This window comes from Cololabis saira, chromosome 6 (assembly GCF_033807715.1).
Source record: "Cololabis saira isolate AMF1-May2022 chromosome 6, fColSai1.1, whole genome shotgun sequence".
NCBI classification, from domain to species: domain Eukaryota; kingdom Metazoa; phylum Chordata; class Actinopteri; order Beloniformes; family Belonidae; genus Cololabis; species Cololabis saira.
The window spans coordinates 3,621,017-3,637,618 of record NC_084592.1 but is presented as its reverse complement, the minus strand read 5'-3'; the positions used below and the strand labels follow the sequence as shown (position 1 = coordinate 3,637,618).

At 42.7% G+C, this 16,602-nt stretch overlaps 1 protein-coding gene across 1 annotated transcript in view; it reads left to right on the top strand.

The window, feature by feature from the left end:
- The first annotated feature begins 822 nt into the window (after positions 1-822).
- Positions 823-16,602, top strand: part of LOC133446320 (CD209 antigen-like protein C) — a 33,553-nt gene continuing 17,773 nt past the window's right edge. Inside the window, exons 1-6 of the mRNA XM_061724332.1 lie at positions 823-879; positions 969-1,070; positions 1,354-1,446; positions 9,276-9,431; positions 14,243-14,385; positions 14,697-14,800. Of these exons, the coding sequence (XP_061580316.1) occupies positions 837-879; positions 969-1,070; positions 1,354-1,446; positions 9,276-9,431; positions 14,243-14,385; positions 14,697-14,800 (641 nt within the window). The 5' untranslated portion in view covers positions 823-836. The remainder of the gene's footprint in view (positions 880-968; positions 1,071-1,353; positions 1,447-9,275; positions 9,432-14,242; positions 14,386-14,696; positions 14,801-16,602) is intronic.

Sequence of the window (16,602 nt, the reverse complement as noted above, 5' to 3'; positions counted from 1 at the left end):
TGTAACGGAGTGGAGAGATAGTCTCTCACTCAGAGAACCAAGGTTACAAAGTAACCAAACGTTCACAGTTCATAGTGCTTTTCATTCAAACCTTGTTATTTTTCCAGCCTCATGTGTTAATTTTTCTTGATATTGCTTAGGATGGCTACATCTATCACTACTGCTTTATAGAAACTGAAAAGCTGTAATTCTTGAAGGGTTCCTCCAATTTCAGATCTTAGTTAATGTCAGCTCTTATACACACAATTTTATTATGACACATCATTTCTTCACCGGATCTTCCTTCTTTTTTTCTAATTTAATTTAATTTAATTTCTTTCTGCTTTTGTACTACAAATGACCAGATCACATGAATTATAATAAATAATCTTCATCATATCCAATAACCATAAATCCAAGGAGATAATTCAGAACCCCCCCCATACAGTACAATCATAATTAAATAAATCATAAACAATACATTCCTCTATTGATAAACCATAGAGAACCTTTTATCATTCCCCCTAAATAACTGTATTGTTACCACATTGATTTTTTTGTAGTTTGTGTTTTCCCACGATAAAAGACCAAGTACTGGGAAAGCTGAAGTGAAAATGTTTTTTTTTTGTTTTGTTTTTTTTAATGACCATTGATAAACTATTTTAGAAGAGATGAGGAAATGCAATTTCTGCCGCTGTGGTAATCATATTTGAGAATTTTGGCTTCACTCCACTTCACTTTTATGACACGAGACTACAACAGTTTCGTAATTTAATTGTACCACAGCAGTGGTGATGCTCAGACCATTTTAGAACAAATCTGCTGCGAAACAGTCAATGGAGGACATTTATGTCAACATGGAAAATGAAAAACCTATCTTTTCTTCAACAATTCATACAGGTGCGGATGAACTGAGCAAAAGTAGTTTATTACTTGTCATTATTATGGATGTTTAATTTGTTCTTTTCGCTGGTCTTTTCTTCATTCAGGTTCAAACTGCTCAAAAAGGACCATCACTTCAGGTGTTATTGCTGGTCTGGTGCTGTCAAGTTTCTTACTGCTGGTTGGACTCATCACCCTCGGCGTTTTCTGTAAGTTTAATGTTCATGTATTTAGTTACCACTAAACTGAATATTGGAAGAATAAAAGTTCTCCCCATGAATTCTTTTATGAATCAAAAGTGTGAACAGATTTGAGGCACGTCATATGAAAGAGAAATTTAACAGTTCAAACTGACATGATTGTTGTTGTTTTTTAATCATTCTCAGTTTCATTTTGTTATACTTACTTTTCATTAAAAAATACAGTAAGGTACTTTTAAAAACTTTCAATTGAAAGAGATAGTGCTCAGTGAAACTAACTTGTATTTTTCAGACCGTGACTCAAAAAGTGACTTCTCAAAACTCTCCAACATCAAAGACCTGCTGAACACCAACCTCACTGAAATGGCCAATGAACGGATCAAGTGTGAGTGTTTGCCCAAAATCCTGGAATCCATAAGAAAATAGAAAAATGTATAATTAGAAACAAGGAATTATGACAGTGACTAAAAACCACATTATTTCATAGTATATTACATGGTGTTGCACTTTATGAAGGTGCTGAAAAATTTACAAAGTTAAATATCATCCAATGAAATCCAAATTATATTTAATTTCATTGCATAATCCCATGCATTAATTTTAATACAAGTCACAATCCATTTCTTTCCAACCAAGTAAAAATGATCAAAACTGACATAATAAAAATATCATATATATATATATATATATATATATATATATATATATATATATATATATATATATATATATATATATATATATATATATATGTTGTTTTTCCTTGTACATACATTTGTTGTTTTTACATTCCCTCGTCTCCTCTTTTTACTTTACTTTTTACCGTATGCTCTGCTTCATTATGCAAGTGGGGAGGGCGGCCCTCCTTGGTCCAGCTCCTGTTACCCCTCACATTCATTGAAGTCTAGTATAATGTTGCTATCATGCCTTTTTTTGTTCACACAAACAGCCCTTACTGAAGACTGAATATTACCAGTTCCTCTCGTAAACATAGATTCCCTCCCTCTCTTCTTCTGTAGCCTTTTTCCACTTCTCCTTTCCACTGCTCTTTTCTTTCTCCTTTCTTTAACCAACTTCTGTATTTCTCTGTGCTGTCTAGGCTGACCTGATTGTATCTGCTCCCCTTCTTCATTCATGTATGCCAAACTTCCATACACCATATGAATAAATCTCCCATCTTTCTCATCTTTCTTTGCTTTCTTTTGCTTTCCCTCTAAAACCTGATTTAAGGTTCCGCGTTAAACCAACGCAGAGCCTACGACGTTGCCGTGACGCGGTCATGAACCCTTCGGACTTCTCCGTCACTCCATTTTGCCGCGGTGCAGTACCCCCCCAGACCTTAGTCTAACTTCCAGTTTTTCCGGTCACAGTGAATCAAAGAGATAAGGACAACTATTGTGCAAAAAAACAAAACAAGCCCAAAACAAAAAAAACGAAATGCGTTGCTACAAAATAAACCAATCACAGCCCTCTCGGTCTGCGTTGGGTCTGCGTCGCCTCCACGCATAGTTACATTTTTTGGGAGGTGCACGTCAGGCTACGGCGTAGGCTACGCAGAGACTCCTGCCTTTTTTCCCCCTAAACGTGCCCCAAAAGTCCCCTAAACGTCCCCCCAAAATTTTGCACGCAAGCCAGGCCTGGTTTTATTAATGAATTAATGTTCGTGTCAACAGCGCCCCCTAGAAAACTTTGTGCCTCAAGCCCCACAATACGGTTTGATGTACATACACGAAAATCGGTACACACCTGTATCATGTCGCAACTTAAAGAAAAGTCTCTTGGCGCCATGGCCGAAACCGAACAGGAAGTCGGCCATTTTGAATTAATCGTGTAATTTTGGCGCAATTTATGCCATTTCTTCGGCCGTTTCTTCGCCCGAACCGTAACGTGCACCTAGGTGTGTTATACATCAAAATGTGCGTCTCCATCCTGCAACGATGCGCATTACTTTTCTCAGTCAAAAGCGTTACCGTGGCGACGATAGACGCCAAAAAGCGCGCCCCCCCTTCATCTGATTGGTCCATATTTCATAGTTCCTACTTTCTGCCATAACTTTTGAATGGTTTGACATAAAGACTCGTTGGTGGTGTCATCGGACTCGGTTTTAAGTCCTTGAACATAATTGGCGAAAATTATCCCTGCCCCTTCTTCTGATTGGTCAATATTTGATAGCCCCTATTTTCTACCATAACTTTTGAATGGTTTGACATAGAGAGTCGTGGGTGGTGTCATCTGACTCGGTTTTGAGTACTTGACCTTCATTGGCATGAATTAGCCCCACCCCTTCTTCTGATTGGTCGATATATGATAGTTCCTAATTTCTGCCATAACTTTTGAATGGTTTGATATAGAGAGTCGTGGGTGGTGTCATCCTCTAAATGTCCAGGCCTGAAGAATCTACATGCAAGTCATACAAGCGCTTACACTGCAGCACGCCTGAACGTACACACAAGGGTGCGAGGGCCCGTTCATCGCTGCTTGCAGCTTTAATTTAGCCTTAAGCCTGCTTAAAATGATCAACAAGTCTTTGCTAACTGTTTCTCATTCTTTACTATAATTTGAAGTAGGCCATCTTACTCTAGCTTTTTGATCCATTTTTCTCTCTCTGACCAGCGTGCTGCCCTCACCTTCATTCTTTCTTGCGTCCTCCTCCTCAGTGACAGTAATACTGTCTATCTGTCACTAGACTTCATCAAACTGAATCTACTGACTTCTTAAGAACTACTGCTCAATGTGGCCACTCTTTCTTGCTAAACACTTCTTCTTTCCCTGATGCATTCTAAGGCCTTTGATTGATGATACTTTCTACCAGCCACAAGGACAAGCCTGACGTATCTTATTCTCTATGATACTACCTTTAACCTCTGCTACATCTCTCTCCTTATGTTGAACCCTATTCTGTCTAATTCCAACCCTGGATAATAAGGCCATTTCCTTATCCTTCACTTAATTACATTTCTAGATTTCTAGATTTAGATTTGTTATCATGTCATCCTTGTGTGAGTCATGTTCTACCCTTGCTCTCGCTGACTCTTGGGGTTTTACTCCTATTAGACTTGCATCGTATTTCTGGTTGTAGCAAAGCTGCTGGGCCTCACTATCACCACCGTGGGTTGCTAGCCGATGCTAGCACCTTTGGGGTCTTTCCAACCTGCCAGCTGTCTACTTGTGTGGACTGCCTTTCACTGTTCATACTGACCACTCAGCATTTCAGTAGTTGATGTCTTTCAAGGAGCCAGAATGGCAGATTGCACTCTGGCTGGAGAAGCTGGCGTCGTATGTCTTCAAAGTACAGAGCCGGAGCACATCATGCTAGTTGATGCCATGTTCCAGCACCTCTGTGGTCCCGACGGCTGCTGATACTGTTACAAAAGGGAAGGCCTGTGAGCCAGAGCTCTGTGTTGAGGAAAATCGAGGTCCCAGACATCACAGAGAGGGCATCTGCAGACCTGCGCGAGTTGTCAACTCACATCTGTTTGGAGCTAGCCCTCTACAGGGACAGGCTAGCTTCATACAGAGGTGATGCACAACCACAGCAGCACCCTGGACCCTCACCATATTCCCTAGGAATCATGATAGCCTCACCCACAGACTGCTTCCCCTATTGATTCCCCACAATTTTCCCACTTTCCTTATTGCTTTTGACACTGTAGATCATTGCATCTTCCTGCACAGGTTAGAGCATGTTGTTGGGATTAAACGGACAGCTCTACGTTGGTTTAAATCATATCTATCTGACAGGTTCCAGTTTTTTCATGTACTGGGGCCTCATCTATAAAGCTTGCTTGCGCAGAAAAAGCGCCTGAAAGTTGCGGAAGCCACCTTCTACGCAAAGCCTCGGATCTAAAAAGAAAAAACTAACCGAAAAATCTGCTTATCTTTACGGCAACTCGGACCCTCCCGTAAGAATTTACTTAAGACACGGGGAACTGGCAACGCAGGCTGTGAGGTGGTGAAATGAAGCCAGATTCATGTCATACTCTTAATAATGTCATCACACATCACAACATATGTCAGACTTAAAATAATAAAATAAAATAGCGCTGATCGTGTTCCTCTGTGTGTGAAGCTCAGTCAGTCAGGACTGTCAGAGCTGCAGCCTCTTCTTCACCCGCTTTAGGACAGAAATGAGGGGCTGCGTTTAGGGAGCCCCACGGAGCCCCTAAAGGGACTCAGATTTTTTTTCATATATATGAGTGTTACGCGCGCGTGAAACCTTTACGTGCAGGTGTATGGTGCCTAAATTAGGGTCCCACGTTAAAACGACGCAGAGCCTACGGCGTAGGGTACGCGGCGACGCGCACCTACGCCGTAGGCTCTGCGTCGATTTAACGCAGAACCATAAACCCGCCCTGAGCAGCTCTGAGGGGAGACGGGAGAGGAGGAGGGGGAGCGGGGGGTGAAGCGGGGCTGCGGGGCCGTTCTCGTATCGCTTTTATACAGTGTCTTGATAATTTGCAATTTAAGGCTGAACCTACCGTTAGTTTTTAAACTGTAAAAAGTAAGGGGAAAAAAAACATGATTTTGAAAAGACGGGGGGACGTGTGTCCCCCTGTTGCGCCGGGGAACTCACGGCGTTTAGCGCAGCAACGGCGTGCTGCCACTCACTCGCTTTATTTTATTATAGCCTACTATTTATATAGTTATTCTAACTTTTACTGTGACCACCAAATAATGTGGTTTTCCTGTGCTCCACATCATCTACAACATCTCTGTCTCCGTGAAAGTCAGTGTCACGGTGGCTGCTACTTCTAATTCATTCTGACAAACAGGCTGCAGGAAGCCACTGTGCATGCTCAGTAGGCTCATCCATATGCATTTATGGGCGTGTAGAGGGCGGGATTGGAGGCGGATTCAGCTGCGCAGGTCTGTGATTCATAAAGGAACGTTGCGTGCAAATCTGCGTGCACATGGTTTTATTGATCCGGATTTTTTTTTGCGCTCGGCATTTTCGGCTTTTGAGCGTACGTGCACTTTTAGTATGACTCCATTTTAAATGAGGCCCCTGTACATGAAGTTTCTTCAGAACAGTCAAGGGTCTGTTATGGTGTTCCACAGGGTTCAGTGCTAGGGCCAATCTTGTTTAGTTTATACATGCAGCCATTGGGAAGTATAATTTACAATCACGGCATACACTTTCATTGCTATGCTGATGATACGCAGCTCTATTTGTCTATGAAGCCGGATGAAACAGAACCGTTAGTTAAACTTCAGGCATGTCTTAGGGACATCAAGGACTGGTTGTCCAAAATTTTTGCTTCTAAATTCAGATAAAACAGAGGTTATCATTCTTGGTCCAGAGCATCTTAGGAAGGGAGTACATGGTGTTGCAATGGCTTCCAGTGCAACTGTGAGAAGCCTTGATGTTGTTTTTCGATCAGGATTTGTGGTTAAAACCATATATTAATCAGGATTGTAAAATAGCATTTTTCCATCTCCGTAATATTGCAAAGATTAGGAAAATCCTCTCGCAGAGTGATGCAGAAAAACTAGTTCATGCGTTTGTATCTTCTAGACTAGATTACTGTAATGTGTTATTAGCAGGATGTCCAAGTAATTTGCTGAATAGGCTCCAGCTGATCCAAAATACAGCAGCGCGAGTGCTGACAGGAATCAGCAGGAGAGACCACGTCTCTCCAGTGTAAGCGTCGCTTCATTGGCTCCCATTAAAATTCAGAATCCAATTCAAAATCTTATTACTTGCATATAAAGCCCAAAACGGCTTAGCTCCACAATATTTGCAAGACCTGATACTGCCTTATGTTCCTGGCAGAGCTCTCCGCTCTCAGAGTGCAGGTTTACTCGTAGTTCCTAGAGTATCCAAATGTAGATTTGGAGGGTGGGCGTTCTGCTATCAGGAACCAGTACTATGGAACCAACTTCCAATCTGGGTTAAGGAGGCTGACACCACCTCCACCTTCAAAACTAAACTTAAAACCTTTCTGTTTAGTAAAGCCTATAGTTAGTGTTTAGTAAACCTCTAATTAGTGTTAGCAAACCTCTAGTTAGTGTTAGTAAACCTATAGTTAGTGTTTAGTAAACCTGTAGCTGGTGTTGGTAAATCTCTAGGTAGTGTAAACTCTAGTGTGTTAGAGTCAGTAGTCATAGCTGCAGCTATAGAACAAGACTATAATAGTTAGTCTCAAACAGCTTTGTGGTAGATATGCTGCTATAGGCCTATGCTGCAGGGGGGTACTGACATGATCCACTGGGCGGTGCCAATCACCCCTCCTTTTCTCCTCTTCTTCTATTCCTTTCCCATTTATTAATTACAAGTATCTCATAACCATCATTGTTCTCCATTGTTCTTGTAGTTTCTTGTGCTGGTGTGTGTGTGTGTGTGTGTGTGTGTGTGTGTGTGTGTGTGTGTGTGTGTGTGTGTGTGTGTGTGTGTGTGTGTGTGTGTGTGTGTGTGTGTGTGTGTGTGTGTGTGTGTGTGTGTGTGTGTGTGTGTGTGTGTGTGTGTGTGTGTGCCCCGTCTGTGTCCCAGCTGTCTCGTCGTGTCTCGTTATCCCCTGAGTATATCTGGTCTTGTCATTCCCTTGTTCCCTGTCGGTCCGTACTGTGCTTCCCTCCATGTGCTCCCTGTTCCAGTTAGTCTTGATCCTGCCAAGCAGCGCTTTTAGTTTTGCCTTTGTGGAATAAATCCTAGTTTTTTGTTGCAAACTCCTGCCTCCCGCTCTCTCTCTCCTGCATCTGGGTCCTCACCACACCAGCCTGACGTGTGTGTGTGTGTGTGTGTGTGTGTGTGTGTGTGTGTGTGTGTCTGTGTGTGTGTGTGTGTGTGTGTGTGTGTGTGTGTGTGTGTGTGTGTGTGTGTGTAAATTGTATTTGTTTCAGCTGGTGCAGGCGGTAGAAGAGATATTTTCTTTGGCCTTTGCAAAACCAGTACTTCTCTTTCTGGTCGAGCTGGTGGCAGCAGTGGCACACTGGTGTTGGTGGTTTCTCTGAGAGGTCTGTAACTCCTCCAACATGGCAGCAGCAGCTGTCTTCAGATGAATCCTGAAGCTCGCTGGCAGATAAATGCTGCATTGGCCATTTCCAAAGCTTTTTCTGCGGCGAAATGCCGCTTCATTTTTGCCCCAGCTCTATCTTCTTCTCTCCCCACCAATGAAACTACCGCTTATTTGGTTGTTAAGTTTTTCTTTTAACATACTCATTCTCACTCTCTCTCTCTCTCTCTATCTCTCTTTCTTTCACACACACTCACGCACCTACTATTTAAAAAAGACTAAAGCAATCAAATCAGTTTGTTGCTAATCTTTAACATATCCAAGCCCCTAATCGCCACATACAAAAAAGGTAAATACATGAATAAAACATAAAAGAGTAAAAACAAAACATTGATTTCATGAATCTAATTACAAAGAATAGTCATGACAAAATTTCAAGGCACAAGCTGTAACATAGTCAAAATGGTCAGCAATTGAAAAAACAAAAATGTAAAAAAATGAACATATTTTCTGAGTGTTGCCAACGAGGCGAAACTCAGAAGAAAATTGATATTTGCTTCTAATCAGAACTTTGGCTGCAACATCTTCCAAACAAAGAATTTCAGTCGTCCAATCTTGAAGTAACAAATGCATGAATTAGTATTTATGCAGTAATCCAATATACAATTTTTCTTAGTTTTACAATGTTACAAAAGTGAAAAAAGGCAAAAGACAAAAAAGTTGCATAAGAAGTTGCATAAAGCAAAAACTTGCTGTTCTCACACAGCGGCTACTGCTGTTCCTTTAATACCAAATATGATGTTTAAAACTGTAAAAACAATGTTGTGATTAACTGTATCAAATGCAGCACTGAGATCTAACAAGACAAGAATTGGTACATTTTAATTTTTCTTTTTACGTACCAAACATGACTCACTAGAAGCTTATAGTTCAGTTATTAGAACTGGACAGTGCGTCATCCTGTCACAGTACCTGGTATGATACTCAGGAGAAGTTAGGATCAGAAACCATTTTAGCTTAATCCCTCTTGGAGAGGTCACCACAGTGGATCATAGTCCGCACTTAAGAGAAGTTAGGCTATGCACCAGGGTGGAAAGATCTAAAGGTATATAAAAGCATGTCACATTACTCAGAGTTGCATTTTTGGTTGTTTCTGGAGTTAACACACACATTCAGATATACAAGGTAAAAACAATAGCAAACAGGTTGTTGTTATTGGTGGTAAACATTGAATGGTCAAAACATCTCTTGTTTTTTTCAGACTATGATTTATTAAATGATTTCTCAAAACTCTCCGACATCAAAGACAATCTGACATTGCGTCTCCAAGCCAGTAAAGAGAAGCTTTCCTCCCTGACTGAAGAGAGGGACCTGCTGAAATCCAACCTCACTGAAATGACCAAAGAGCTGACCAAGTGTAAGTGTTTGCATAAACTGACTCTTTGAATCTGCTTTTAACATTTACTTTCCTGGACACAATGATTTCTTTGGCATACAAAGTGATTCACTGCAGTTATGAGATGATAACTTTATCATTAAGCTACACGATCCACAAGGTGCAACTTTACTGATTTCAACAGCCTTTGATTTGTAATATTGAAACAATTCAAAACATATGTCAGTGGAAACACAATATTTCAAGGTTTTTTGTTGCATTTGATCTGCTTTTTTTGGTTCAACAGATGTTTTAGTTTTTTTGATTTACATTAAGTGTTCAGGACAGTAGATGATCCTGCCAAAGTGCAAGACAAGTGTTGTGCCACACGTAGGGGGCGCTGTTCCAGTTATCAAGAGTTATTAATAATTTTATTCAACAATTATTAATAATTAATAAAGTAGACTGTAGGCTATATCAAATTGAATTATCAAAATGAATTAATCCTATCAGGGCACCACCTGGATTTCCAGGAAAAATGATAACTTTAACAGCAGGAATCAGTCTCAAAATAGGGATTATTCCACCAGAATAACAGTAAGGGCAGAGCCGTCTGGGAGATTTGCGAGGCCCTGTGCGAAATTTTTGGGTTTTTCGGGTCGGATCGGGTGTCTATATGCGCAATTTTAACTCTCCAATTAGCAAAATACTGGATACCTTCCCCTGCCTCATCATCATTTGACTTGCCTCGACGCGGGGCCCCACGGCTACTTGAGACCCGGTCAGATCGGTGATTTTTCTAACAAATTTATCAAACGAGCCTTTCAGAGAGTTAATTAATTTTTTTAATTTTATTTATTTATATAGCGTCTAATACAACAGAGTTGTCTCTAGACGCTTTCCAGAGACCCATACCCAGAACATGACCCCCGAGCAGTTATTACATAAACAATGGCAGGTAAAAACTCCCCTAGTGGGAGAAAAACCTTAAGCCAAACAGTGGCAAGGAAAAACTCCCCTTTAGGAGGGAAGAAACCTTGAGCAGGGCCAGGCTCATAAGGGGGGACCCTCCTGCCGAGGGCCAGACTGGTGGGTCAGGGACGGCAACAGCACAGCAGGCAGGTGGAAGCAGCAACGGGATGACCAGGGGTGGGGACCGCAGGCCAGCACGCAGCTCCCGAATCTCCGGCCCAATCAGCAAGTCCCAGGTTGGGGTGCAGGGTCGGGGAAGGGTTGAAGGGAAAGGGTCAGGGAAAGACTTGTGCTCCGTAATGCAAGCTACAAGCCACCCACGACCACCTTCAGGTTCCGGTGTCCGGCAAAGGATGCTGCAACATGGACAAAAGAGAGAAAGGGGAGGAGAAGGGGGGGCCAGCACAAGAAACTACAGGAGCGACTCTGACACACTAAAGTTTACACTACCTAGAGATTTACCAACACCAGCTAGAGGTTTACTAAACACTAACTATAGGCTTTACTAAACAGAAATGTTTTAAGTTTAGTTTTAAAGGTGGAGGTGGTGTCAGCCTCCTTAACCCAGATTGGAAGTTGGTTCCATAGTAGTGGTGCCTGATAGCAGAACGCCCGCCCTCCAAATCTACATTTAGATACTCTAGGAACTACGAGTAAACCTGCACTCTGAGAACGGAGAGCTCTGACAGGAACATAAGGCACTATCAGGTCTTGCAAATAATGCGGAGCTAAGCCGTTTTGGGCTTTATACGCAAGTAATAAAATTTTAAATTGGATTCTGAATTTTACGGGTAACCAATGGAGCGACGCTAACACTGGAGAGACTTGGTCTCTCCTGCTAATTCCTGTCAGTACTCGTGCTGCTGCATTTTGGATCAGCTGGAGCCTATTCAGCAAATTACTTGGACATCCTGCTAATAACACATTACAGTAATCCAGTCTAGAAGATACAAACGCATGAACTAGTTTTTCTGCATCACTCTGCGAGAGGATTTTCCTAATCTTTGCAATATTACGGAGATGGAAAAAGGCTATTTTACAAACCTGATTGACATATGGTTTAAACGACAAATCCTGATCGAAAATAACACCAAGGTTTCTCACAGTTGCACTGGAAGCCATCGCAACACCATCTAATCCCTTCCTAAGATGCTCTGGACCAAGAATGATAACCTCTGTTTTATCTGAATTTAGAAGCAAGACATTTCTGGACATCCAGTCCTTGATGTCCCTAAGACATGCCTGAAGTTTAACTAACGGTTCTGTTTCATCCGGCTTCATAGACAAGTAGAGCTGCGTATCATCAGCATAACAATGAAAGTGTATGCCGTGATTCTGGATTATACTTCCCAACGGCTGCATGTATAAACTAAACAAGATTGGCCCTAGCACTGAACCCTGCGGAACACCATAACAGACCCTTGACTGTTCTGAAGAAACCTCATGTACATGAACAAACTGGAACCTGTCAGATAGATATGATTTAAACCAACATAGAGCTGTCCCTTTAATCCCAACAACATGCTCTAACCTGTGCAGTAAAATGCCATGATCTATAGTGTCAAAAGCAGCACTGAGGTCCAGTAGAACCAGTATGGACACTAATCCCTTATCTGAGGCCATAAGGAGGTCATTCGTGACTCGAACCAGTGCTGTCTCTGTGCTATGATGCATTCTGAACCCTGACTGAAAGACTTCAAACAGATCATTTCTATACAAATAGTCACATAACTGGCTTGAAACTGCCTTTTCCAGAATTTTAGACACAAATGGAAGGTTGGAAATTGGTCTATAATTAGCTAAGGTGTCTGGGTCAAGAGAAGGTTTTTTAAGTAAAGGTTTAATTACTGCGACTTTGAAAACCTGTGGTACATGTCCTAAACTTAGGGATAGGTTAATTTGGTCCAGTATTGTCGTACCAATAAGAGAAAAAATATGTTTGAATAGTCGAGTCGGGATGGGGTCTAACATACATGTGGTTGACTTAGCTCTATTGACGAGTGAGGTCAGCTCAGGGAGGTCTATAGGATCAAAACAGTCTAAAGTCAAGTGGGAGAGGGATTAAACTCTTCCATTTTCTTTAGTTTTTTTCTTTTTTCATCCCCTGATGGAAATTTCTTGAATCTGTCTCGTTCTCTCGACATTGTGTGACAGTTTGTTCCAACTCCACCCGTCTGGATCAGAGCAGCTTGTGTCTGCGCTTGGTCTGACGCAGTTATATTGAACAACAGACAGGCGCATCATTACACATATATTTATTGATATGCACAGACTAGTACACATTTAGGTCTGTAATGGAACGTGACTGTTGATATTTATAAGGGAAAAAAGGAAAAAAAAAAAAAAATCTTTTTTTTTTTTTTTTTTCAAAAACGGCCCATAGCGCGAGGCCCCGTGTGGTTGCACGGTTCGCACACCCCTTGCGGCGTCCCTGAGTAAGGGCTATTATTTCTGTTGAATAATGTTGAAGGCCATTTCAAAGTTCGCTACTAGCTCTGTCAAACAGCCAATGTGACGAGATATGTGTAAACAACACAAACAACTTCTCATTAAAATCAATCAGAATTTATTCACATCCAGGTGTCAAGCAGATGGTAAAAGCGACACCCCGAATAAATCCTGATGGCACCTACATTAAAAACATAAAACACTAACTATCAAGAAAAACAACAACAATAAAACGTTGCATGGAGCATGGAGGAAAAGGATTCGAAAACAATAAACACGTGATACAAAACCGATCATCTGCGTTCCAAAACAACGTGGCTGCACGTAGCCGACAAGATATTTAAAGATGGCGGCGCCCTCGTCACCACGTGCAATCAGACGGGATGACACACGGCATTTAAACCGTGAATAACTGGCGAAAATGGCGTAACAGAATAAACAAACAACAATAATGCCGGTAGTTTCCGGCGCTACACAGTAATATGCGTGCAGTAACTTCATTAAACACAAATTTAGCTCTTAACCGCTCTAGATTAAACTGATCACCAGAAACACATAAACCTCACGCCTTCTGGTCTCCGGATCTGGGGCTGCACGCTCTGTCGGGGTTGATCAGTCCGAGGGGGCCTCGTTTCTCTCTCTGCTTCCAACTCTAGAAAAAAAGGGGACAGTTGCTGCAGCGGCGCCTCATGCCGGCTCACTGGTGCCTGACCACGGAGCCTTTACACGCTGCCTCGCTGCGCACAGGGCCGGTTCCGTCCGTCGGAATCGCGGCTCGTCCGTCTGTGTCGCCGCGCTGCGGGGGGGCTTCAAGGGTCCAAAGCTGGAGCTCCTAAGGCGGATTCTGGATCGTCCCTGGAACGGCACGGTTCCTGGTGTAGGAGAGTGCTGGAAGAAAAAGAGGGAGTTTAAAGGCAGAGAGAGTCAAGAGCGCAGCGCTCTGGTATCGGATCTTATGCCCGTTAATCCAGGTCCCGATTGGCTCCCTCCACGCCCCAGCTCTCAGGAAAAATGGGGAGACATGATCCAGAAGAGCTGGTCGACAGAGGTCTTTCCTGGTCGCTGGGCTGGGAAAGAGAGAGTGAGAGCTGGGACAGTGGTTTTTGAGTTCCGTGGGCTGTGGGGGGGGGGCGTCAGCGCCTGGCCAGGTATTGGACGTGCGCCCTTCAGGCGCCGCCCCCAAGGCACGTTGGTCTTTTTTAGTTCTTCACAAAGCGGACACTGTCATGACACTAGTTTGGAGAGACAATAAGTATCATGAACACATCCCAAATTACTAAAAATCACTATATTGTTTTTTCTTTCTGGAGAAAACACACATATTCAAAACAATAGCAGGTAGCCCATTGTTGGTGGAGATAAGCATTATATGGGCACCTTAAAGCATCACACAGTATCTGATCTGCAATTTATTTTTTTCCCTTTTATTCCAGACAAAGCATGTCCTGCAGGATGGAGGAAGTTTAGGAGTTCCTGTTACTTCCTCTCTACAGACCGTCAAACCTGGGATAAAGCCAGACAGGACTGCCGAGTCAAAGGAGCAGATCTGGTGGTGATCAATGACTCTGAGGAGCAGGTTTAGTTTTTTTTCTTCTTTTTGTTTCTAATTTTTCACAGTTGGTTTGTGTTTGAAGTTTCAGTAACTTGTAATATATGCAAAATACAGTATATCTTATGTATTTTAATATTCAAAATTTTATCTAAGCTTACTTCAGTTATTGTATCATTTGATACAAATTTTGAGCTTCCCTGTAAATATTGGACTATAATTACTCAGGCAATTGAGTCACAATGTTTTGTGTCAAGAGTTAATGTAATTAGTTAACTTTTTCTATGAACTTCTAAAACTGATGAACTAATGTTTTTCTTCATGTTGACATTTAACAGAGCTTTCTCTCTACATTCGGCAATAAAGAAAGTTGGATTGGCTTAAATGACAAGGGAGTGGAAGGGACCTGGAAGTGGGTTGATGGGAGTCCTCTGATTCTAGCGTAAGTGCTCACTTTAGTTCAGTTCTGACAGTAACTCTTTAAATGCTGGTCTGTTGTGCTCTCTCTGTATGCAACCTTTTCTGACCCCCCTCTGACCACCTAAGTGTCTGCTGTCTACATCTGCTTATATAGTCGTCCCTGTAGTGCACCAGTTAGCCATTCAATTCAATTTTATTTGTATAGCGGGGGGGCCGCAGGCTGGTGGAAGCAGCAGTGGGATCACTAGGGCGGGGGAGCAGGCAGGTGGAAGCAGCAGCGGGATGACCAGGGGGGGGGGGGACACCGCAGGCCAGCACGCAGCTCCTGAAGCTCCGGCCTGCAAACATACACAAAAGAGAAAAAAGGGGGCCAGCACAATAAACTACAGGAACGATGGACAAAAATGATGGCTATGAAATACTTATAATAAATAAAAATGGAAAAGGAGAAGAGAAGGAAAGGAAGAGGAGAAGATAAGAAGGGTGAGAGGCACCGCCCAGCGGATCATGTCGCTGCCCCCCGGCAGCATATCTACCACGAAGCTATGTTTGAGACTAACTATTATAGTCTTGTTCTATAGCTGCAGCTATGACTACAGACTCTAACACACTAGAGTTTACACTAACTAGAGATTTACTAACACCAACTACAAGTTTACTAAACACTAACTATAGGCTTTACTAAACAGAAATGTTTTCAGTTTGGTTTTAAAGGTGGAGGTGGTGTCAGCCTCCTTAACCCAGATTGGAAGTTGGTTCCATAGTAATGATGCCTGGTAGCAGAACGCCCGCCCTCCAAATCTACATTTGGATACTCTAGGAATTACGAGTAAACCTGCACTCCGAGAACGGAGAGCTCTGCCAGGAACATAAGGCACTATCAGGTCTTGCAAATAATGCGGAGTTAAGCCGTTTTGGGCTTTATACGCAAGTAATACAATTTTAAATTGGATTCTGAATTTTACGGGTAGCCAAATAGACAAATAGAGCTGCGTATCATCAGCATAACAATGAAAGTGTATGCCGTGATTCTGGATTATACTTACCAATGGCTGCATGTATAAACTGAACAAGATTGGCCCTAGCACTGAACCCTGCGGAACACCATAACAGACCCTTGACTGTTCTGAAGAAACTTCATGTACATGAACAAACTGGAACCTGTCAGATAGATATGATTTAAACCAACGTAGAGCTGTCCCTTTAATCCCTAAATGCTCTAACCCCGTGATTCCCAACCCCCGGTCCCCGGACCGGTACCGGTCCGTAGAGCCGTTACTACCGGGCCGTGGAATGGCTTGTGTTCCGATCATAATTAGGGCTGCAATGATTCGCCGACGTTGTCGACAAAAAAGCGATAATCAAAATTGTCACCAGACGTTTTTTTCCCAATGGAGTGAGGCATCTCACTTCACTTCACCTCATACAATCTCTGCCGAGAGCAGCGCTGCACGACAGGGTCTCAGCAGCTTTTCTTTTTTTTGCGTGTCAGCGCAGTTGCGGGTAACAAAACTTGGCACTGAGGGTTCTAGGATTTTTCTGAAACAGGGGCCATTATGGGGCCAAATGTAACCTTCACGGGCCAACAGTATTAAGCCCCTTTCACATAGAGGGCGCAAAGCGGGACCGCCACCGGCTTTCCCATTCATTGTGTATGTGCTGCCGCAGCGCAAGAGTGGACCGCTCTGCTGGCGAGCTTGGCGGCGCGCGAGAGGCCACCTGCCACGGGCGTTTCACCTGCCTGCGCCTGAATTGAACATTTTTTAATTTCATCGCGCTGTGAGGGCATCTCGGCGCGACCAATAGGAGAGAAGGTGGTTGTCA